The 24,177-nt window shown below is 36.1% G+C and overlaps 1 protein-coding gene across 3 annotated transcripts; it reads right to left on the reverse strand.

The window, feature by feature from the left end:
• Nucleotides 1-1,244: 1,244 nt before the first annotated feature.
• FBXO30 (F-box protein 30) lies at nt 1,245-23,903 on the reverse strand. Of its 3 annotated transcripts, none has more exons than XM_072643637.1 (3): nt 23,779-23,903; nt 7,382-9,440; nt 1,245-3,645 (listed from the first exon to the last, which is right to left on the reverse strand). In XM_072643637.1, the coding sequence occupies exons 2-3, from the start codon at nt 9,425-9,427 to the stop codon at nt 3,442-3,444; spliced, it is 2,250 nt and encodes a 749-aa protein (XP_072499738.1). In that variant the 5' UTR covers nt 9,428-9,440; nt 23,779-23,903; the 3' UTR covers nt 1,245-3,441. The 3 variants fall into 3 exon arrangements, with proteins under 3 accessions (XP_072499738.1, XP_072499737.1, XP_072499736.1); XM_072643636.1 differs by lacking the exon at nt 23,779-23,903 and adding an exon at nt 23,019-23,238; XM_072643635.1 differs by lacking the exon at nt 23,779-23,903 and adding an exon at nt 22,643-22,992.
• Between the last annotated feature and the right edge of the window lie 274 nt (nt 23,904-24,177).

Consider the following 24,177-nt stretch of genomic DNA (forward strand, 5'->3'; position numbering starts at 1 on the left):
TCTAGATCAGATTGCCTAACTAATGAAATTAGTTTCTTATAAATTGTTTTGTGTCCTCATACTTTGTTCAAACATATTTTGTGTTGGTTTTGAAGAGACAGAAGTCTTCGCATAAATGAAGCCCTTGACATTTGAAAATTAGTGACCTCTTCTGGTTTCAAATTTAAATAGTAAATTAAAACAGAAGAAAAAGAGAATCAGCAAAAGGTCCAAGACACAGAGTTTATCTTACTAAAGATGCCAAGTCTCAATCTTTAGAAAAGTCCCACTCATCAGCTCTTTAAGTAAATAAAATACTGAGAATCTTTTCCTCTAACTTCCAACAGTCATTTTGTTCCTTTTCAGGGTTAATTCAATCTCTTGCTACCTTTTACACGTCTTACTTATGTTAAAATCTTGAGAGGAAGAATCTCCATACCAGGAACAAATAACATGTAAAATTTTAGTTGTAAAATGAATGTTGTATTAATATTCACATAGCATCAACAAATTAGAAAATTTATAGCAATTTACTTCCTCCAAAGGAGATATCAATAAGTACACACTCAAATCAAAACTATCTCTTAATTTGAGTTATGGAAATTATTCCAATTTAATTAAGTAGGGCTATTAGCTGCAAAAATACCCAAGAACATAATTCACTGTCACACGGATTTAAACTGCTGAGACAATTACAAAGTGCTGTCCAGCACTATATTATTTGATTTTCTTAAGTCCAATAAATCCCTATCATATTAACTTGCAATTATCTATGTTAATAGAAAAAAATATTAGCAGTGATTGTAAAATTGTGGCTACTCAGACCCAAGTTTTTCACTGAATCTCTTAGGTGGGTAGCAGGATAAATAGTGGACAGGACAATAAGAAGCAAGTAATCTTTAAAAAGAATGCACAAGTTGACAATGCTGAATTCAGACTTTAAGCTTCTCTTTTGATAAGCTTCCTTTTAAAAGACCACTTTTTAAAACCTAATCTTATGCCAATAAACAAAATAAGAAGATAGGTGCTCCAAACATCTTACAAAAAGTTTTTGCATGGAATAAGGCTAGGTCCCTTGTATCACCAGAGAAGAATTTGGAAAATAATCACGCTATTACTGCTACCCTCTTCATGCCTGAATCGAAGAACAATGGAGGGGAAAGGAAAACAAAAAAGGCTTTTGCATAGACCAGTTCAGGAAGCCTGGGAGAGTGAAAGTGGCCAAAGAGCAAGTTGGACAGCATGCAGATGATGAACACCAGAAATTACACCAGAGTTAACAGTACTTGATATTTAATTACAAAAAATTCCAAATTGTCTCAAATAAAACAAATTATATTGTTCAGATTTTTGAAAAGTTATTGAGCCACATAAAGGGGAAACAAATTTTAATTTTATTAGAATTTGAACAGGTAATATAACAAAACCAAATTATAACACAGAAATATGAAGTATCACACAAACAAAAAAAATGTTACTGGAGATACATGGCAACAGAGATATAATGAGACAGAAAACGTACCTTGGGAATCTACATCATCACAAGAGGTTTATGACCATAAACTCAACAGTCTAAATTAGTACCATGACAAAAATCAAAGGGAAATGAATGATTCTGTTATCCTCACTATATACACTTTCTTTTCCACATCTGCAATATAGCAGAATTTTATTATCTGTTATTTTCATTTCTGATTTCTCATGAAAACTTAATTTTTGCTTATGCTACTCGGCATCTCATATATGACAAACCAGGTATAGAAATGAATGTAGTTACACTACTTAAAATGACTGGCAAAGAAAGAGTTGATTGTTGTTCAGTTGTATAACATTTTCAACTGCAATAAGGGCCCAATTCAGCAAAAACAATTCTTAACTGTTGCAGAACTACTTTCCAGGGGCCAAGGAATGCTTTTGCCCAGCCTGATTGCCATACATGGAAATAAAGAACTCAGTAATAATATAGTACACTTGAGAGCTGATATAGGAAAGAAGATGAAAAGACACATTAGTGTTTCAGAATTCAGAGGTGTTAAAGATGGGAAATTACCACTACTGCAAGATGTCAAGTGCCAGAAATTATTTGCACCCCAACCTGAAAATTTAGAATAATGTGTCACCATCTTTTCACTTTAATATTCTCAAATGCTGATCCATTCATTCTCATTCTAAATAGTGGCATTAGTCATCAACCTCATCAGGTCAATCACAGTCCACAGAAAGCTGAAAACTATAATGAAATACTTCAAGTGTTACGTTCATGGGTTATATTCCTAACACTACTTGATTTCCATCCAAAAATATTATACTCATTTCCCATTATGGAAGACTGTATGGAAACTATCTGGTAGTGTTTTCAAAGGTGGGTGAGAGTGGCTTAAGATGCATTTATGTAGTTAATGGGCTGTTATCTTATGAAGACAATATTCTAGATGCCCCTTGGAACATACAGTGGCATTTTTTTAAACAAAGTAAAAAAAGTAAGGCCTATAAAATTTGTATGAGTTAAGCCCTTTGAATATTTAAAAACTGTGCATCTGATATTCCTAATTCACAAACCTAAAATGAGGTATATGTTCCCCACCTTTCTTCACTTGCTCTTAGCCCAAATAGGCTGAGAAGCAATATACCCACCTCTTTTAAAACCCTATCAAACATCTAGCAAAATAATTAACGTCATGAACATATCTGAGTTAAAGTAAACATATGTGTGAAATTTTTTAAGCATTCATTTTTTTATGATTTTACTTTAACCTGTTAACTATAATATATTTCCATGAAGTTTGGTGTTAGCTATAACAAAAAATAGGTAGAAATAGTTTTGCCTTCCGTGTGACTCTTACAAATACACAAAAGTAATTAACCTTTGGATATTTTAAATAAACAATAAATGTTTCAATCACACTATTTAACATCTTTCTAAACTATACAGTCTAGGTCACCTATGTGTCAACAATTGTAAAAAGAAAGTACTAAGAACAAGAATGCTGCAGAGTTTTTATGGCAGTACTAAAATAGCTTAGTTATTTTAAAATCTAAAATATATATTGCAAACTTAATTGTTTCAGTTTTTGAATGCAAAGGGTCACACTTGCAGAAAACAAGTACAAAATCATTTGGTCAGGATCTTGTTAGTGTATTAAACTCAAAAAAATTCGTGATCTGAAATGTGCACACATTAAAAATACTAATTCTAAATATCTATTCAACAAAAATATGACCAACATAAGTTAGAAAAAACTATCCTGTCCAGCAAGTTTCAAAAGTTTCAAACATTAAGGCAAATTGTTTCTTCCAATTAAATTGTACTTATTTTATAAAAAATAAATGTCACTTCAAAACATTATATACATGGTGACAAGCTTTTGCTAGACATATCTTTAGTACATTAATAAAGTGTCACAAATTACACAGAGGTGATAGTAGGTGTGATTGTATGTGTGCAAAAGGAGTAATTATCATTTAAAGTACAGGTTTCAAGACTGAGCGTAGTGATCGTCCTTCTTTAGTGAGTTCCCGTGTCACACACATACATGGTAATGGAATAGCTTCTTCCCTTCTCTCCACAATATTATAACTGCATTTCTTCAAGTGGTCGGCCATGCTAAGGATGTCAGCAAATTTCCACTCATTCACAGAACAAAATGCAGTACTGAATCGCCATACCTGAAAGAAAACTGGACTTAGACTCAATTTGATTATAAGGATTCATAATACATTTACCACCCTAACTACACACGTTTCTACTTTGATGGAGAAATTATTAAAGACCTTGAAATTAATGACCCCTCCCCCCAAAAAAACAATTTTGTCTTGTGAACTTAATTCACCCTTACTATTAATTTATAATCACTTCTATGTGACTACTATAATGCAAACTTTTTGACTGAAGTGATCTTATATAAACTTTTTTTTAGCTCCCCAAGCAACTAAAAGCATTTCTAACACTAATAAAACTAAGTACAAACTAACTACTTGATAAATGTTTGTGGTATTAGATAATTTAGTAAACTATATCACTTCACGGGTAGGAATTAAGACCAGATAGCTCATACAAATACTGAACCAATGCCAATGATTCCCTAGTAAGGCAAAACCTGGGTTTGAATTCTGCCTGACACACTAATTGTATAACCCTGGGTATGGCACATAAACACTCAGTCTATTTCATCATCTTTAAAATGGTGATACAACCTGTAAGTATTTACCTCCTACAGTGTTATAATGATCAAATGAGAATATACATAAAAGGCTTTGTCAAACTTACCAAGTTCTGTATTATGTCAGCAAAGTGGCTTTTCTTTTTAGCTACTTATTATACTATAATTTTCTTTCCAATTAGTATTACTTCTTTAAATATGCTTTGAAAATTAGGGTTTGTGAATTTTCCCAGGGTTTTCTCATTACCTCATTAAGCATAAATTCATTCACCCTACACTTATAGCTGCGAGGTAAGCCTGAGCTCTCACATTATAGCATCAAAGCTCTGGCACATTCAGAACTGGAAAGTCTTCCAATTATGGGGATTGGGCAATAATCTCTACATCTATTGACCAAGAAACTAAGCTAAAAGAAGCTCATCATTAAAAATTTACCGCCAAATTATGAAGTGATTTGGCCACTGCAACTTATGAAATCTTAAGGCATAAAGGGTCATAATCTAAATGGGTGGAGTTCTCAAATGATGAAAATAGAGCTATTTCAAATACTTTAAGAAGGCATGTGATACTCATATCTCACCTTAAATTATTAACCTGTGGAAGATATTTTCCTGTACATGTATTTAAAATAAGAGGAGAAATAATTTTTAAAATCACTATTCAATAATACACGTACTATTCAATACTATATAATAATACACATATTATTCAATCAAACATTATTACCTAAGTGTTGTATTCCTAAAAAGTTGTGGGAAAAAATGATACTTCATAAAATTAATTTCACACGGACACTCCCCTCACCTTCCATTATACAACTAAACACATTTTTACACAAGAACATTAATTGTGCATTTGTTTCCCAACATGATACACCATGTGAGCAATATCAAAGTGTGTTGCTTCCCCACGCACTACTCCCCACCCCCTTCCCCCATCTTACTCAAATGTTCTTGCCCAAGTCAGGAGGCCTAAGCATTGTCCTACTCTGACTGCTGAGTAAAGACAGTATTTTCTTTTTCATGATTCAAAACCAAGCTTCTTTATAGGTGAGAAATTGAGGCATAGAAGGAGGTACAGAGTAAGATGTATAACCAGGAGATAGACATTTGAGTTTATCATGTATAGAGACAGTGCTGAGGCTGAACTAGAGTCAATCACCTAATAGCTAAACAATATATGCTTGATATACAGCCAATACCATATAAAGTAGTTCCCCAACTTACTACTATTGATCAAAAGTAGAATGAAGAAAAATCATATCTGTTGGTGTGTAGGATACTCTTGGAAAAGGAGACATTCTAATCTCTGTTGTTATGAGTAGTAGCAGTTCCTTCTCTGCTTAAAGAAAATTAGGTACAGAGAATCCTCTGGGGATGTGACCATATTGCCACTCTCCAAGAATTAGGGATATTCTAAGGCCTTTAACTTATAGAATTCTACTGATCTCAGCACTTCTATCTTCCCCAAATCAGCAAAAGGTATCTATCCCATATTATTTATGACTTCTTGGGATCAGCTAAATGTAGAGAATTCTGAAATAGTAACCTCCCTCAGTAGATCCAATTTAGCTTGGCTAAATCATGAAAAAAATAAAATATTATTGATTGCTACTAGGCAATGACAGAACTAGAAAGACCACATATAGGTATGAGGAGAAGGGACTAGAGCTGTGGGTGAAGCAATCAAAAATGGAACCATAAGCCAAGGGAACTTCTTTTCTTCTACTGTGATCTCTTATTTTGACAAATAGCTAAAAGCAGACATGCCCTTTGCATGTTCATTTCTTTTTTACATGTTATCAGGCACTTCAATCCCTATATTGACTTGAATTTTTAAAAACATTAAACTGGACTATGACTTTCTATGAAAAGTAGAAAATGGTGCCATTCTGATAGTTTATTTCTTTATTACTTTATTACCATATAGTTAAGAGTAACAGAATTTATTAAAATTCCAAATGAAATACCACTAATCTTTCAAAGCACAACCTTAGCCCACTCTCATTTTAACCTTTTATACCAAATTTAAGTCTTAGCTACCATGTACTTGTGGAGCAACAATCTAACAGAGTCCCATGAGGGTTAAATGGGACTTTAAATGGCCTTTAATGGGAGTTAAAAATCTTCCTCGCCCACTGACAGGCCAAAGGTGGGACTGTTAAGGGAAGCTTATTTCGTATGGGGGGCCCGTACCTTTTGCTGATTGCTGGTGAGGCATTAGGCCATGGGGGGTTGTGGCCTCAAGCTCTGAAGAGAGAGAGACAAGAGAGAGAGAGAGAGAGAGAGAGAGAGAGAGAGAGAGAGAGAGAGAGAGAGAGTGTGTGTGTGTGTGTGAGTGTGAGTGTGTGTGTGTGTGTGTGTGTGTGTGTGCGCACGCATGTCTGTGTGTACTCTGAAGGGCTGGGTTTTTGGAAGAAATTGTGCCAGATGAGACTCTGGAAAGCTGTTTTAAGAAACCCTCTGGCTTTGAAAACTCAGATATTGGTGCTTCTCTCTCTGGTAATGATGTATGTATTGCCTATGGTCAGACAGTTGGAAGCCCTGTCTGTTGGTCCTACTTGTATTTTCTCTGTTAGTATATGTGTCTGATTAAAGTGATTGTTGACCCCTCAAAAGTTTCCTTTTAGAAAAGCAGATCTAAAAATGTGTGCTCGTGCTGTGTATGCTGGGGTGCTTACTGCTACACATACACCTTTCCTTAACTCCATCCCCAAATATGCACTCTTATAGCTATTTAATTAGCAGTAATACTTATATTACTGTAAAAAAACTGCATCTCTATATACTTTCCTTTTCCTACCCAGGCTACATATTAATTAACCCTTTGAGATTAATATATGGAAACCTATTTTAAGAGGAAGAAATTTTTCATCTAGCTTCCTAAAAAATACCAAATCAGGGCTGTAATGATTTAAATGAAATCAAAGCTAGAGAGAGATTGAAAAAGTGATATGGTCATAATCATAAGTAGTTGTGACAAATTAATGAGGACATATGGAAGTGTTCACAGAAACATAAAGCAGTTCTAAGAAATCTGATGTAAATTCGTGATTGTGAAAAATAACTAACTCCACAAACTCATCTCTTCTAATCATCATATTTGTTATTTCAAAGAAACTCTACTGTCATTTTGCCATTAGCAGATTTGAGGAGTGAATAGTCATCCTGGATGAAAGCATTAATTTTATTAAGGGTGGGGGTGGGGAGAAGAGTCAAACTTAAGCAATAAATAAAACTAACCTTTTCTCGTATCTGCCATGATGAATGTCCATCAGGGTATTTCCTTTTTTCCCACAGAAGGATGACCATTCCACGGGACTGAAGCAGACTGCCACACACATCCCTCATTAGCCGTGATACACATGAAAATTGGCATAAACTAAAACCATCTAAGAATCCAGCAATATGTTGTAGGACCTCAAAAGGAAGACTACTTAGATGGTCACTATGTAAGCCAAGCAAGCAGTTTCTAGCAGGCTCTACTAATACTGTAGATACACATGGCTGAACCCCAAATGATCTCAAATGGCGATCATGTATAATCTTTGCCCCTTGTGTTGAAGGACAAAACCTACGCTGAGAATATGTACACCCATAATATGCTAAAGGACACCTCTGTTCCATCCAGCCATTGAGTCCAGCATGAATGTCACCATGAACATTCTTAAAATGAGAAGAAAATTCTTTTCTTCTAAATAATTGTCCACAAACAAATGTAAACATTGAACGCTGCTTGATTTGGTATCTTGCCACACATTCCAATACTAAATCCAATCCAAGTGTCTGAAAAGGACTTGGATTTGAGAGCTGTGGGTTGGCATGATCACAAGCTGAAGCTGAAGCTATTTCCCCAACCATTGTATTTGTGGCTAAAATTGCAGAAGGAAGTGAAAAAGTTTGAGTCCCAAAGTCAACATGACAGACATCAACAAAACGACTATCAGATATACCTCTTCCACCAGGAGAATCGCCTAGACAGAACAGCAAAGCAGCTGTGATTAGATCTATTCCCTGAAGGCCCATGGGGTCCTCAGTAACTTCCAAGTCTGCAGTATCTACTGCTTTATCTTCCTTTGCTTTGAACCAACAGGGACTAGAAAAGAATTTAAATGACTGGGGCCGAATTAAAGAAAAGACATCCACATTCCTCAATCCTTCTTGTTCTGCTTTATTTTCTAATATTTCCCCTCCATTGGAGTCATCTGGTAAGAGGACATGCTGAACTGTTCCATTTGGCAAAGTACTAGACTGTATTCCTTCTCCAAGTTGTGCCACTACTGAAAGAGAATCAGTAGGCAAAGCTTCATCAGAAGGTACACATTCACCATTTGTTAAATTACATAGATCTGATTTACTAATAAAATCCTCATTGTGGTCCATCACCTCTGTATGCATATTATCCAAATGAAAGCCATTACAGAAAGCAGAAGTGCTATCAAAACTATCATTTAAGTCACAGCAGAAATCATTTGAGCCATTTTGTTCAGACTGGGGATTCTGATCAGAGACGTTATGGTCAAATCCACCAACTGCTCCCATCTCATCTTCATCTGTATATTCACAATCTTTTGAGTTCTTAACTTTCAAGCTTTCTGCAGAATTTTGTTCATCATCCATTTCATTTGGAGAAGCACACAGTCTTGTATTTAACATACTAATATCTCGAGTAGCAGTGTTCAGGATATCTAATGCAGCAGCCAAACTTCTAGTTGTTTCTACAGTAGCTTGGTAGAGGGCACCATAAGATTCTCCATCAACAGACACCAAACCATTAGTCTGTGGTACATCAGGGACACTTGATTTAACTGGAATTTGTTCTTTGGATTCTGATATTTTATCAGTTGCTTTTGACATCATAGTTGCAACTTTGAGAGACTCCAAGAGCATCCTCTGGTCCTGAAGGGCCAATGCCATGTCTAGTTGTTCCACTTCATCAACATCTCTGCTTAGATTTTCATAAGATTTTCGGTCTGCATAACTAACCGGCCATCTATTCCACTCCATAGTACAGCACACCACACTTGCAGGACATATTTCTAGATGTTCAGCAATTTTATTTCGGGTAATTGTAAAAGGACACCCAAAGCCACTATTTAAACAAGGCACTCGTTCAAGTGGACACAATACTCGATGTTCATCAGCTTTGCATGAGTGGAAAACTGCTCCACAAACCAATGGACAACCAATCAAATCACAGGAAATTCCAGTTTCTGGTCTAGCCATGCACCGTCTACTGACACAGTTCACACAGTGTGAATGCTGCTTCTGCTGCTCCTCTTCCATCATGTCAAGTTGGGCTCTGTTTGAAGAAATGAATCAAGAACATAAAAAATAAAGGAATTGGTCAGTTTATGAATATTTTGAAAGCTTTATGAAATAGCTTATAATGCAAATTACAAGCTTTTTTGGAGATGAAATACGTTGCATGAATGAAAATAAAATACAATAAGGAAAATATATACTAGAAACAAATAATCAATACATCTAGTCCCTGATTAGAGCAATAATGAATCCCTGAAATGGTCACATTATTTAAATTTGCACTGCATTTTTCCATTGGGTTGGGATCAATTAACATATTTTACAAAATTGTAACAATAAGTAGTACAAATTCAAATACATGCAACCACTTCAAGGGTTTTATTAGTCTCACTAATCAGGACTTTGATGTATTTTTTTTAAAAGCATGTGAGATTCTGAGTCATAGTCTCAAGTACATTAGAGATGACAGCCACCTTAAAGATCATTTATAGTTCAATTAGTTAAAAAATAATTGGTACTATCATGATGTCCTTTCGGATCTCAAAAGTATCCCACAACCAAATCAATAGTTCTCCTTCCCACAACAGTTAGAACTCTTTTACTTTGAACACTGACATCAGTTAAGAGTTGGAGCTAAATTAATTTACTCTAAAACATGAATGGGCTGTTAACAATATACTTGCATTTTAAGAGTTGGGTAACCCAAATTTCAAGATATTTTTAAAGGTCTTCTTATGATCCTTCCCTATTCTCAGCTACCATTTTCCTTGTGCAGTGGTTCTGATTGGGATTGGAAAATTGAAAAAATTTTTTTTGCAAAAATGGATTGACTTGAATAGTTTTAACCTGCTACCCAGAACTGAAATGTTCTTTGATAACAGCAGCTTGGGATTGCAAGTATATTGTCAACAGCCCATTCCTGTTTTAGAGTTCTGCACTGCAGTCTCAAACACAGAACAGGGTTTCTTGAGGTCCATAAACTTAAAAAATCATGATAACTATTTTAATTTGGTCCCTTTGTTATTCTATTTATTTTATTGGAGTTAAAAACATCATAATATTATTTTGAGGTGGGTCTCTAGGCTTCACCAGACTGTCTTAAAAAAAATTAAACCCCCTGCCCTAGAGATTAGATTCTCTCTGGTCCTCTCATCCAACATATAATCACCTCTACAAAGAGTTATAGTTTAGGGGTTGCAACAGTGCCTGGAAGAAAACAAATAGTTAATAAGTGCTTGCTAGACAGAAGGAATAATACTGATTTATCAGAAACCAAGAATTTTGAATCCCCAAAGAAAGTTGGTTTTGTCTTGACATAAAACTAAAACTTACTGTAGATTACTACAGCAGAAACATAGAGGATAAACATGGAACACCAAATTTGATTTCTGAAAGAACACTCTTTGTGAATGAAATGTAAATGCAACCTAATTTGCCAAAGTAAGTTCTACCAGTTTATACAATTTGGTGTATGCAACTTAGGCAATTTAATACTTGCCTGTAACTACTTTCTGTCTACTAATTTTCAAAAACTATCTATAATCATTACACCTTATAAAAATAAAATCAAGTTTAGTCAAAAATAAAGGGATGACAATCCTATAATAATGACTGTGGCTTTCAATGGAGCCATATGTTAATTGAGACCATGTTAAGCACATTGTTAACAGACACTTAAAAGATTTGGTAGTGGATAACTTGGGCTGATCTTAAAGTTCTACCCTTTGAAGAGCTTTAACACAAAATAACTAGTATTGTCTACGTCAGGGGACAGAACACTGCACAAAACTTTATTTAAAAAAGTAAAAACTATTCTCAGCTCTCAGGTGTACAAAAATAAGCAGTGGGTTGTATTTGGCCCATCGTTTGTAGTTTGCCAACTCTTGGTGTAGGCTTTTGAAAACACCTCAGAAGTTTCTATTTTAGAATGTTCAAAGATTAAGATGGCTCTTAGTTTTATAATTATGCCTTTCGTATTGATGTTCATGACAAAAACATTTATGGTATCTATATAAAAATATTATCATATTAAAGCATTTTATATGTGCTGAATATGAAATCCAGTGATTATACCCTCTCCCCACATGTACCTTTACAATATGTATGTGACAATAGTGAGAGAATTTCTTAGAAAATGATACATCTTTCTCTGGTTATTTTGCAACGATGACCACTCGGGGATATAATGAATGTTCATCCAGACATTCATCAATCACTCTACTTGGACACTCAACAGATGAAGAATTAAAAAATAAACAAGTCTTATATAAATCACAAATAAATTACAGAAGATAAAAAGTCAAAATTTAAATCAAAACAGCCTACCTTAAAAGGTCCTAATATAGTGGAAAGAACATTGAATTGAGAGTTAGGTGACATGTTCTAATTCCATTTCTAACTAGCTAGCTATGTGAATCCTGGAAAATTATTTCCTTCTCCAGACTTTGTTTACCTATTAAATTAGATGATCACAGTGTTTTAAGCTGAAATAACCTGAAAAGACCAACTAGTTCAAATAATCTAATTTTAGAAATGAAGAAACAGAGGTCAGGTGGAAGTGACCTGACAAAACAAAGCAAAGTCAAAATTTGTGGTTTGGTTCTCTTATTTCACATTCAGTGTTCTTTCTAATATACCAAACTCTAGTCTAGATCACATCTAAAATTCTGAGTAAATAAAATTGAACATGAAAAAAATGAGATGAGAGTAGGAAGTTAAAGATAAACTATTTTAGCTAGCAAAATATTGGCCTTCTAAGACTTATTCATTCACCATATATTTATTCAATATCTGGGGAACAAATGAGAATATATTGTTGTTGTTATTCAGTTATTTCAGTTGCATCCAACTCTTTGTGACGCTACATGGGGGTTTTCTTGACAAAGATTCCAGAATGGTTTGTCATTTCCTTTACCAGCTCATTTTACAGATAAGGAAACTGAGACAAGCAGCATTAAGTGACTTGCCCAGGGTCACAGCTAGTAAGAGTATGAGGCCAGATTTAAACTCAGAAAGATGAATCTTTCTGACTCCAAGTCCAGAGCTTGATTCACTGAGAACATACGCAAAACTGCTTTGTAAAACTTCATCACAATACACAAACATAAATTATTAATGTTGTTACCCTGTGCTTCTTGAGGCCTAGGATCACAAATGTACTGTTTTTCAAAATCTTGCATATCAGCAGCATGTAATTTTTTCATAGGTAGTAGTAATAAATTATAATAAATCACTATTAACTCTCTCAAGTTTCTGGGCAAAAACTTGTTTCTCCCTTTTATATTCCAGTGGATAAAGCACTGGGCCTCCAGTCAGGAAGGCTTAACAACACAGTGACTGGCACATTGAAGTACGTAAGAAATGCGTGTTCCCCTCCCCTTTTAGATCCTAAAACATACAATTCTTTCAAGCTGCTGTTATCATTTCTGGGCACCAGGTTAAAACTATTCAAATAGTTTTTGCAAACTATTTTTTGCAAAAACATTTTTGCAAAAATCTCTCAATGATATTAATTCTTATAAATGTTTTTACAAAGCATTTTCCCTATCTCCTAGAATCCTAAAAACAACCCTCAGATGTAAGGACTACTACTCCTTTTTAATTCTAAGAAAACTAAGGCTCAAAGAGATAAAGTTATTTGCCTTGGATCACAGTACTTGTAAGGGTCAAAACAAGATTTGAACTCAGATATTGCTTAAATTATCATTTCCTTATACTACCTTCAAAAGCACTATCCTAATTATCGGTCAATATTAGATTTTTCTCATGCAAAAATTTTAATCTGAAATATAACTGGCACAGTTTGCTTGGTTCAGTAGTACAATTTTCAGATGATATTTATGGTATTCAGTGGTCCCCAGGGAAATGACAGAGCTTAAATTTAACATTAAAGTAACATTAAAGAACTGAATAAGTAAGTTGTAGTAGGTAGAATATGTAAACACAGCATGGCTTTTAATAAACATAGTAAGCTAATTAGTTAAGTAGCTTTATATAAATTATAGCTAAATATATTTTGAAAACTTCCAAAGATAAAAAAAAGAACATGTATAATGATGAAATTGCTGAGTTACATTATAAAAAAGCTAACAGATTAACAACCAAATATCATAAGTTTTAAGAAGATACTTAAAACTTTAGTTAAAAAAAATTAAAAACTACATGATGACACCAAGAAAACAGCTGTAAGCATTCTTGTTTTAAAATGTCAACAACACTGAGTTCATTTGACATGCTGCAGTTTTATAAGCTTGACTGTTACTAAGAGAGAAACCTAAAAATACATTCAGTTCCAAAGAGGTGACCATTGCTCCTAGTCTGTAGGGACATTTGATGTTATTGTATACACTTGTCAGCTGACCAAGCTAGCCAGAACACAACATCAAGACTTAAAATTCAAAAGGTTTAAAATTAGTAGCTATTCCAAATAGCCCTGTGCCTTACAGTTGGTATAAAAAGTTTGTTTTTATTTTTTTAAAAAAGGGAAAGTCAATGTATCTCAAACTTTGAGAAACCAAAAATCCTAGTACCATACCCTTTGAAAAATACTAAAGACAGGAGAAAGTAATAATTACTGTGCACATACATAGTAAATAATTGACAATAATAATTATTTCTTTAGTATAAAAATTTACCTATAAATGACTTCAAGAAGTTAAGCAGTGATATATTAACTAATTATCCAATTTTCAGATTGCTAGGAAACTCCGCAACCTTCCTATGTAGTCTGTCCCAAGGTTTCATCACCCTTATAGTAAAAAATATTCATTTGGATACAGTACTCAATCTGGAATCAGAAAGACCTTAAATTACATGCAGTCTCAGACACTAACTAGCTGTGTGACACTGGACAAATCACTTACCCTCAGTTTCCTCATTCGTGAAATGAGATAATAAATAGCACCTACCTCTCCCCAAGGTTGTTGGAGAAGATCAAATAAGAAAATAACTGTAAAGTGCTTTGCAAATTTTAAAGCAATAGTTATTAATCAAACATACAAATACTATAAAACAATGTAAAATAATGTTCATTTATGGTACTTTCACTCTAAATCTAAAACATTCAAGAAACTGAAGTCTCCTAATTCTCAGAAAAGTTAAGACACAGTAGACAGCAAGTTTTTACTGCATTTGACAGTTGAAAATACTAAGCAAGAGGAAGATAAAAAAATATGACACCTTTCTAGAGAAAGAAAAAAATGGATTCTAACCTTCCAAACTCCATCACTAATCTATTTTCTCTTTAAGGAAGAGAGATACTATCAAATTAACATGTATTTCTAAAAAAACAAAAATTGTACAACTGCTCGCAAGACATGTAAAACAAGATTAAAGGCCAATGACTGATTTTACAAATAGAGAACATACAAACTGAAATGAAGGCTAGCTTCAACTTAAGTTAACAAAAATTCATCAGTATCAACTTTAAAATTCATAGTTACTCCTTGGGATACTATACTATACTATTACTATTACTATATTATAGGTTGATCCATGAAAATTCTTTGGAGCAAATCACAACTACTAAGGCTTTAAAACTTTTATAAGTTTCGAGTTACTTCTAGTAAAAAATAAAAGCCAACAAATTAATACTGCGTCTGAAAATCACTGCAGAAAATACTTGTAAGGTAAGATATCCTGAGAATCCTATGAACTCTTAATTTCTATCCTTTAGATTGGCACTATTATATTCAGACATGAGGATCAATCCAAAACTTAACTAGCAATCACTAATAAATCAAGTTATTTTAAAAGTATTAAGGAAAGAGAAAAATATGTAATAAGTGACGTTAACAACAAAAATCTGCCCTGTATGTGTCATATCCGAGTTATTTCAGTCATGTCCAACTCTTTGTGAACCCATTTTGGGGTCTTCTTGGCAAAGATACTGGAATAGTTTGCCGTCTACTTCACTAGTTCATTTTACAAATGAGGAAACCAAGGCAAACAGGGTGAAGTGACTTGGCCAGGGTCACACAGCTAGTCAAGTGTCTGAGGCCAAATTTGAACTCAGGAAGATGAGTCTTCCTTACTCAAGGCCTGGCACTCTTTCCACTGTGCCACCTACCTGCCCCAAAATCTGCTCTACATGCTACTACAAGTTACTTCAAACACTTAAAAGGAAAAAGGTATAAGCAGCAAGATGGAAGTTATATACTACCAAATATGCAATCAGGCATCATTTTTCTGTTCCAATGTCATGAAAACAATATACTCTGGAAAACTGATGCTACTTTGAAATGATTCTTCTTACGCTAGCTTTAATAAATCTGGTTGAACAAAAATGCAAGACTTTTGCCCACTTAACTCTAAAGTGAACCTAAAAAAGTAAGGGAACAGACATTTGCAATTCCAGCTTTTCCCTGCTGCCCAACAGTTCATGTAGATTATAAACAACAATTATAAATATGCAATTACAGTACACAGTATTCATACTAACTTAAAGTTCCAGACACTTTCAGATGGTGAACCACCTCTTTGAAATCCAGATGCAAATTCTGTTCAAGATCTAGCATCATCATTAGAAAAAAAAAATAAAAATAAAAATAAAAAATTTCTATCTAAGGAAACATTAAGGGAAATCTGTCATACATTCTTAGTTCCTGCTATTCTTTCAAAGAGAAATCCACAACCTATTCAAAATCTATCTTGGCAGTACATTAGGAGCTGCTACAGATGACAAATTTGTGTAAGCTGCTCAACCATAGACGCACATTACTTTAAGCAGTGTCACTGAAATCAAGTAAGCTGGAGTGAAATCTCCGAAGCAATCTTTACTGCTGTTTGCCTTGTAAAAGAACCAGTGAAATTCTGAAATGCATATTCAAACAATAATCATCTCAGGTCATTGCCTCCAGGACCCCTACCTAGGTCCCCCAACTAGCCCAGTACTGCACAAAATTTTATCAACAGAAATTCCAACAATATCTATTGATTACTTTTAGATAAATTAGTAATCTGTAAGTAATGTTCATTTCTAGTAAATACTGTGTTCTTTTAAGAGAAATTCTAAGAAAGAACAACAAAATCAAATTCAGAAAACTCTAGTATATTTTAAAACTTAAGTTAAGGAGCCACTTCAAATAATTCATTTTTACTCATTAGAAAACAAGATTCAAAGTTGTACACAGCAGCAGATCCAAGTCTGGAACCGAAGACACCTTAACTACTCCAATGCTTTTTCCAATACACCACCTTTTCAGTGTCACTAAATATAAATGCAATATTAGATTTTTAAAAATCTACTATGAAAAATAAGAATTCTAATGATTTGGGAGATGGGGGGGAAAGGAATTTAGGAAGAGAGGCAATCTTATGTAATGGAAAGGCCATTCAAATTGGGGTCATGGAGTCCCAAGTCAAGGCTCTAAAGAGCTGGAAGGGAACCGAGATCATCTAGTCCAGGAGTTCTTAACCTTGAGTCGTTATTTTTTTTTTAATATTCTAATAACTATATTTCAACATGACTGAGTTCCTTGTAATTCTATGGATTTTATCCTATGCACTTAAAAACATTATTCTGCGAAGGGTTTCATAAGACTGCCTTTACTCTGATATATATATATAAACAAATAACCCCTGATCAAATTTAACTCCTTCATTCTACAGATGAGTATTCTGAGGCCCATAGGAGTGAAGTGACTTTATTCCAAGTTAAAAAGCTGGTTACTAGCAAAGTCAGAACTAGAATTCAAATCTCCCAAATATCTATCTATTGCTGTTTTCCCTACATCAAAACTGTAAAATCTAAAAAAAAAAACATCTACCACAAAAATAACCAGCCAGAAGTTTTTCTAAGAATTTTAAGGTTTCACTTCTAAAAGACTCTGGGCATAAACAATAAAATTTCATCTTTAATGTTGAGTTTAAGAATCCTATGAAGTATATATAACATTCATTTAATTTCTTAAATAAGATGTCATAGTCTAATAATCTGGTTCACATGTTAAATTAGGAGTTTTTAACCTTTTATAAATTTTTAAACTTTTTCATGTGATGAACACTTTTGCCTTTTGGCAGGCTGGTAAAACTTAAAGAACTCTTCTGAAAATGTTTTTAAATTCATAAAATATATAGGATTTTAAAGGAAACCAATGATGCTTCAATAGTTATCAAAATACTAATTTCTAAGTTCACAGACAGCCTCTCCCTCATCCTCCCCAAAGTCTGTGGACTCCATTTACCTTAAGAGCTCCTGCCCTGGAGAACAGTCTATAAGCTCCTTGAGACTTTCATTTTTGTCTCTGAATGTCTAATGCCTGGTACTTAATAGGTGCCTGTTGATTGATAATAGCATACAGTAACATGCAAAAGAAATAAAAACAGAGTAATTTTTTCAAGGAGTGGAAGAAGCATTAACAATTAAAGGAGGAGATCAGCAAAGATCTCACTTATAAAGTGGTACCTGGGTTGTGTTTTTTGAAGGAAGGGATTCCAGTCATAGGGGACAGCCTATGTGAAGGTAGATATAGGAGATAGAATGCCCCGTGTAAAGAACAGCAAGATGATCAGTTGGCCTAGAAAGGAGTGCATGAAAGTGCAGGAGTTTTAGGAGAGAAATTACAGCTGCATATATAGATATTTGAGTTATCTGCACAGAGATAATTAAACGCACAGAAACTGATGAGGGCAGAATCAGAGTGTAGAGAGAAGACAGTTCAGGACCAAGCACTGGTCTAAACCCACAGTTAGAAGGTTAAATACGAATGATAACAACATGAATTTCAGATGACAATAATAGCTAACACTGATAGAGTGTTTACCATGTGTCAGGTATAAAGTGCTAAGCACTTTACAATTACCTCATTTGATCCTCAAAACAACTCTGAGAGGTGGGTGCTATTACTATCCCCATTTTACAGATGAGGAAACTGAGGCAAATAGCAATTAAGTGACTTTTACAGTATCACAGCTTATCAAGTATCAAAAGGTTAGATTTAAACTCAGGTCTTTTTGACTGCAGGTTTGGTGCTCTATCACTACTCCACCTAACTGCACAGAATATACAGTTCAAAACGATGTGGGAATAGATTTCAGGAACAAGGTGAGGACAGGATATATTGATGTGAAGGAATATGTAGTGTGTGTGTGTGTATATATATATATATATATATATATATACATATATACATACATATACATGTATATATACGTATACATACAGAGAGAGAGAGAGAGAGAGAGAGAGAGAGAGAGAGAGAGAAGAAAATAGAAAAGGGGCCCAGGAAAGAGCTTAAGGTACTGCCCAATTAGAGAATGCGATATAGGTATACAGAGAAGTGTCAAAGACATGTAATTACTTCCATTTCACTACCTACACTCTAACCTTTTATAGTATTCTACATTCTATATCATTCTACTGAATTGGCCCCAGATTCTAGTCTAGTTCCATGAGTATTTAGCCACTAACTTCTTCTTAACCTCCAAGTCTCAGTTTGCTTATCCATAAAATAAAGGGACTGAATTAAGTGATCCCTTCTATAAAGTTCCTTTCATTTTCAAAAGCTCTATAATTTTACTGGGCAGGGGAGGAGTAACAAAGGGGACAACTGAGTCTAAGGAGAAAGACTAAAACCCAAGGGCTGCAAGGGATTAAGAGTGCCTCTTTTTGTAGGTGTCAAGTTCTTCATGAGGCCAAAGGATTAGAAGCTAGGAAAAAGCAATGTGAAGTGTCAGATTCAAGAAAAAAAAAAGAATATGTATATTTATGGAAAAGGGAGGATAAAAGAAGAGAAAAAAATAAAGGCACAATAATCACTCCTCCAACCATATCCAATGGGAGCTGACATTTCACTAAAAGGACAGCAACTCTTATAAAGGCCAACTTACTGATAAAATGGGGAGGGTGAAGGAGAACTTTATCTTTGCCACAGGTACCCTATTATACTATATATATTAAGATTATACTACAACAAGTACTCACACACATTTTCCACCATAGATATATGTCTTCATTTTAAAATTTATAAACAGAATACTGGCTAAAAAGATAATGTGAATCCATTATAATATCAAATTAAAATTTTGTGAATCTGCTACAACAGCAATGTTCCTGTAAATTGCTCCACAAATCCATAATGTTTTCACATTGTCTTGGTTATTATGTTACTAATAAAAGTGGAATTCTAGATTGTAAGCTCCTAGAGGACAAGGAACATTTCTTTCTTTCCTCCAACACTGCATGGCGAAGCAACAGGAGAAGCACTTAATAAATGTTCATAGGATCACAGATTTAGAGCTGAAACTCTGCATTCAACAGACAAAATAATTGGAAAAATGATTTCTACACTGATAAGTTAATTATAAGAGTATAAATTTGCAGGCCTGTCTGAACCCAATGACAATAACATGGGCGTGTTGGCAATTACAAACCCTATAATGAACAGCTGTTTCTAAACTCCCTAAGGTCAGTCACTTTCTTTCCATGTACAGCAGACATTAAGGCACTAATACACTGGATATGAAGTTGTTGAAGAAAAAGTTAATTAACTTAATTCTAAGAACCCATTCTTAATTACCTCCTAGATAGCTTGAAAATGTGTGATTTTAGTCACAAACAGGACTGGACATACTTAAACTAAGAAATTTCAAAATAATATCAAAAATCTAAAAAGTATATTATCAGTAAAGTTTAAGATGCAGCAAACCATGGTTTTGTGAATTGCAACAGAATAACTTAATTATGAAAAAGAAATTCAAAAGGTTCTTTCCTATAATTATGATATATTCCTTACATTTAACTTCCATAATCAATTATTGGGGTTAATTGGTTAATCTATATCTGCAAAGCAATAAAGTTATGACTACTTGTAATTTTCTCTACTAGGAGTAAAGAATATTATTGTAGATTCATTAGGATCACAGATTTAGAGGCTATCAAAAGTCCAATCCCTTTATTTGACACATAAACTGAAGCTCAGAGAAGTTAAGTACCTTGTCCAATGTCACAGAGATGTAAGTGACAAAACAGGATTTGAACTCAAGCCTTCCAACTCCAAATCTAACTCTCTAGCATTAAAAGCAGTAGTAAAAGAAGCCTCAGGGTCATTACCACAGCTTCAAACTCAGCACTAACCTATACTGGCTTGACTTCAGGCAAGTCACTTAATCTCTTAGTGCCTCTAGTCAACTTTCAAACTATAAATTGCTCAACTGCAGAGTTTAATTGGTAGAAAGCATTGCTTAATGGGAGTTCCCTAAACCAACTATATTACAAATATGGACCCAGAACAATTTCCAGTAAAAAATAGGAGAAAACTTCTAATCAGATGTTAAAACAAAAAGAGCTGACTAACAAAAGTTTAGGTCATTAAAACATCAATTGTTTGAATACCAGGAGGTGTTATTCAAAGAACAAAATGAGGGATAAAACAGATATCTTCAACTCACACAATAAAGTCTTCTAGAGAGAAGTACAATAATTTACATAAATTTAATTGTAAAACTAGGAAGAAAACCTGCTATTTAAAGGAACCCTATATAAAGCAAACAATCAACTTTTAAATTTATCCTTCCATAAAGTCCAAAATTTTACATTAGATTACTTAAGATAAAAATGCCTGGGGCAGTAGAAACTGCAGGATTTGGAATAAAGGTGTAAATGGATTCTAATCCATGTTTGCTCAGTTACTGCCTCATATGCCTTTGGGCTAGTCATGTAACCATTCTGGGCCTCAATTTTTCATCCATAAAGATGATGGAGTTTGACAGAATGAGAATCAATGATACTATGCTATGCACCAGGTAAGTATGCTTTTATCTTAGAAGTCATAATAATAATCTAACTCTAGTTCATAATATGATCTAACAACTTCATTTAATTTTTTTCCCACACTTTTTTCAAAACTACATAACACTTTATGGACAGCATGCTTAATAAAAGTTTCATTTTCAAGGAAGTTGACACAAAGTAATTAATGTAGTGTTAGACTTGTTGGAAAGTCCAAAATTCTTACACACAGCCTAAAGGCAACTTTCTGTACCTCACCACCAAAGCCATACCATATTGCCTTCAGGCAGCTCTTAACCTCAGTGCCTACTAGACACTTTTAGACTGTTAGGTGGAGAGAGTTTCCTCTTGGGAGTTTCTAAAGTCAACGAAAATGCTTATCTGGTTCAAAAAAAAAAAAAGTACCCATCACATAATTTGGTGGGAGGATCAAAAGAGGTCACACTCTTCAAACACCTTGCAAATTTTAAAACTTTTTATTACTATTAGCCACTATTATTTATAAAATACTGCCTATTTAATTCATTCAGTAAATACAAAGAGTGAAATGGGAAATTGGTTTTGGGAAACAAAGAAAGTCACTGGACTCCAGGAGTTTATTAAACACTCAAGTGGGGGCAATACAAGTACCTCTGAGTCAAGTATGCAAAATAAATACACAGTCAATTGTGCAAATCTCTGATCCCCAACAACAAGAAAGACTTTCAGAGCTGAACCCTGAAGAAAGTTTAGGAATTATAGAAGCTTACAGGTAAGGAAGAAGAAGATAAGCTATGGGCAAGCAGCTTAAGAGTTAAAATGAGGTAACCAAGAGTCAACTAAAGCATTACAAAAAACAAAAACCTCTGGAAAAAGGAGAATCAGAGTGCAGCACTTATATATACATAACAAAAATTTGTAGTGAACAAAGTTAACTACAGCTGAAGAAAATCTTCATTGTCTACAGGCAAAATGCAAGTACCCAAACAAACCAGACTTCCCTAAAGCTGTGGAAAGAATAACTGACATCAAGAATAGATTTCCACTGCTTCAAGTACCGGATCAGAATCAATACTTTGTGGAAGGAAAAAAAACTAACAAAATATTCAGTGGTCACCCAATAAATTCCTGTTTACCTAAACATTAACAAACAGTGACTAAGCTTAAAGTGACTCAGCTAAAATAAAGTTGAAATTCACTACCTTCCTTTTATAAAACCAAATTTTTTTTACAACCACTAACTTGTTGATTTTCATTTTTGCTGTGCAGTCATTTATTAATATCTTAGAAAATTACAAGTGAGAAAAGATCCGTGCTCTTTTCAAGATAAGTCCATAACCTGTATTTCTCAGTTGACTTAATCTTTAAATGGGGGGAGGGGTAGGGAGGAATCTAAAGTTGAAAAAAGTTTTGGTTCTAATCTATACATTTCTAATTACACCAGTAGCCAGAAATATTCCTAACACGAATGCCCATAAACAACTTCACTTCAACATCTAGAACTGTGTGGCCATACAGACTTTGGGGAGTACCTTCTAACTAGGTGGAGAGCTTCGATACACACAAAGCCCTTCAGCAGGACTGGAAACACCGTAGAGAAGGTTCCAGCCGGCACAGTCCCTGTTCCGTGAGTGTATGTGCCCATCCACACAAAGCAGGAGGGATGCCTCTGAACTCCACTCACATAGTCGGATGTGAACGCGAAAACCAGGGCAAGAAGTAACTCGGGCAGAGAATAGAAAAGTAGAGAAGATACAAGCCATGCCCTTTTCTGGGTCAGCGGAATCTCCTTCACTCCCACCGCTGGAAACAAAGTTACCAGTTAGGTGAAGTGATGCCCTGAGCCTTGTCCTTCACCCAAGGATCCCCAAAGGAACCACAAGCCTTAGCCTAGAGCTTACAATGTACCTGGACCCCGCCAAAAAAAGCCCGGGGGGTGTATTTGGAGGGGGAGGCGGGGGGCAGAGTCGGCCTCCCGGGGTTCGGGTGGCCATTTGGTGCCTGAGTCAGCGTCCAGAACAGCTGGGGCAGCGAGTGGCGATCAGTTCAAAGCGTGAAAGACGGAGAAGACAGCTTTCCCCGGGGAGGGCCCGAGGCCGGGGACCCCCAAGCGCGACCCGCGCTGCCACTCCCACCCCCCACACAGACACCTGCACAGAACAAACACGCGCGTTCGTTACGGCCCCCTCCCCCCGCAGAGCCCAGGAGGGAGGTGCCGGCCCTGGGGAGCGGGGCCGGCCGGTGTTTACAGCGCCGGTTTGGGCTGGGGCCGAGCGAGCGCCCAGGGAGGCGGCACTCGCTCTCGCTCACGTACAGATACACACACACACACAATCCCAGGAGTCCCGGCAGCCGGGGTGGCTGACACACACGCACCTTGGGTCCAGGCGGTGGGACGGACACACACACATACAGACACACACAGAGGCCCCGGAACTGAGAACACCAAAGTCTGGGCTCTCCATTGTCCGGGGGGCACGCATTGTCCGGCTCTGCCCGGTTCCCTTCCGGACCTTGACCGGCACTGACCTCGGTCCCTACCAGTCCCCGGCACCTCCCGCGGCCCGGCCGACCTTGCTTTTCCCTCCTCCCCCGGGCCTGGCTCGGCCTCCCCGGCTCCCGCCCGGCACGGGCCGGCTCTCTCCTCACGCCCCCCTCGATAACTCACCGTCGGGCGCTGCCTCGGCTGCGGGCCCCGCGCCCCTCTGCCTCGGCCCGTCCGCCCCTGCCTGCCCCAGCCGAGGTGCCCCGGCTCCGCCGGCACCCGCACACACCCCTCCTCCTCTTCCTTCCCTGCTCAGTCCCTCAGAAACCACCGCCGCCACCGCCTCCGCCTCCCTTTCTCCCCGCCTCCTCCTCCGCCTCCTTCCCCTCCCCTTATCTCTCCTCCCACTGGCCTCTGGGGAGGTGGTGACGGCGCCAAACTCAGCCGGAGACGCGCACGCGGGCGCGCACACGCACGTACGCACGTACGCCCTCTGACTCCACACGTAAGGAGGCGGGGGAGGGGCGAAGGCGCCGTCGGACCTCTGGCACGCCCAGGGTGGCTTTCCCGGTTTGCCAGCCT

Source organism: Notamacropus eugenii, chromosome 2 (assembly GCF_028372415.1).
Source record: "Notamacropus eugenii isolate mMacEug1 chromosome 2, mMacEug1.pri_v2, whole genome shotgun sequence".
NCBI classification, from domain to species: domain Eukaryota; kingdom Metazoa; phylum Chordata; class Mammalia; order Diprotodontia; family Macropodidae; genus Notamacropus; species Notamacropus eugenii.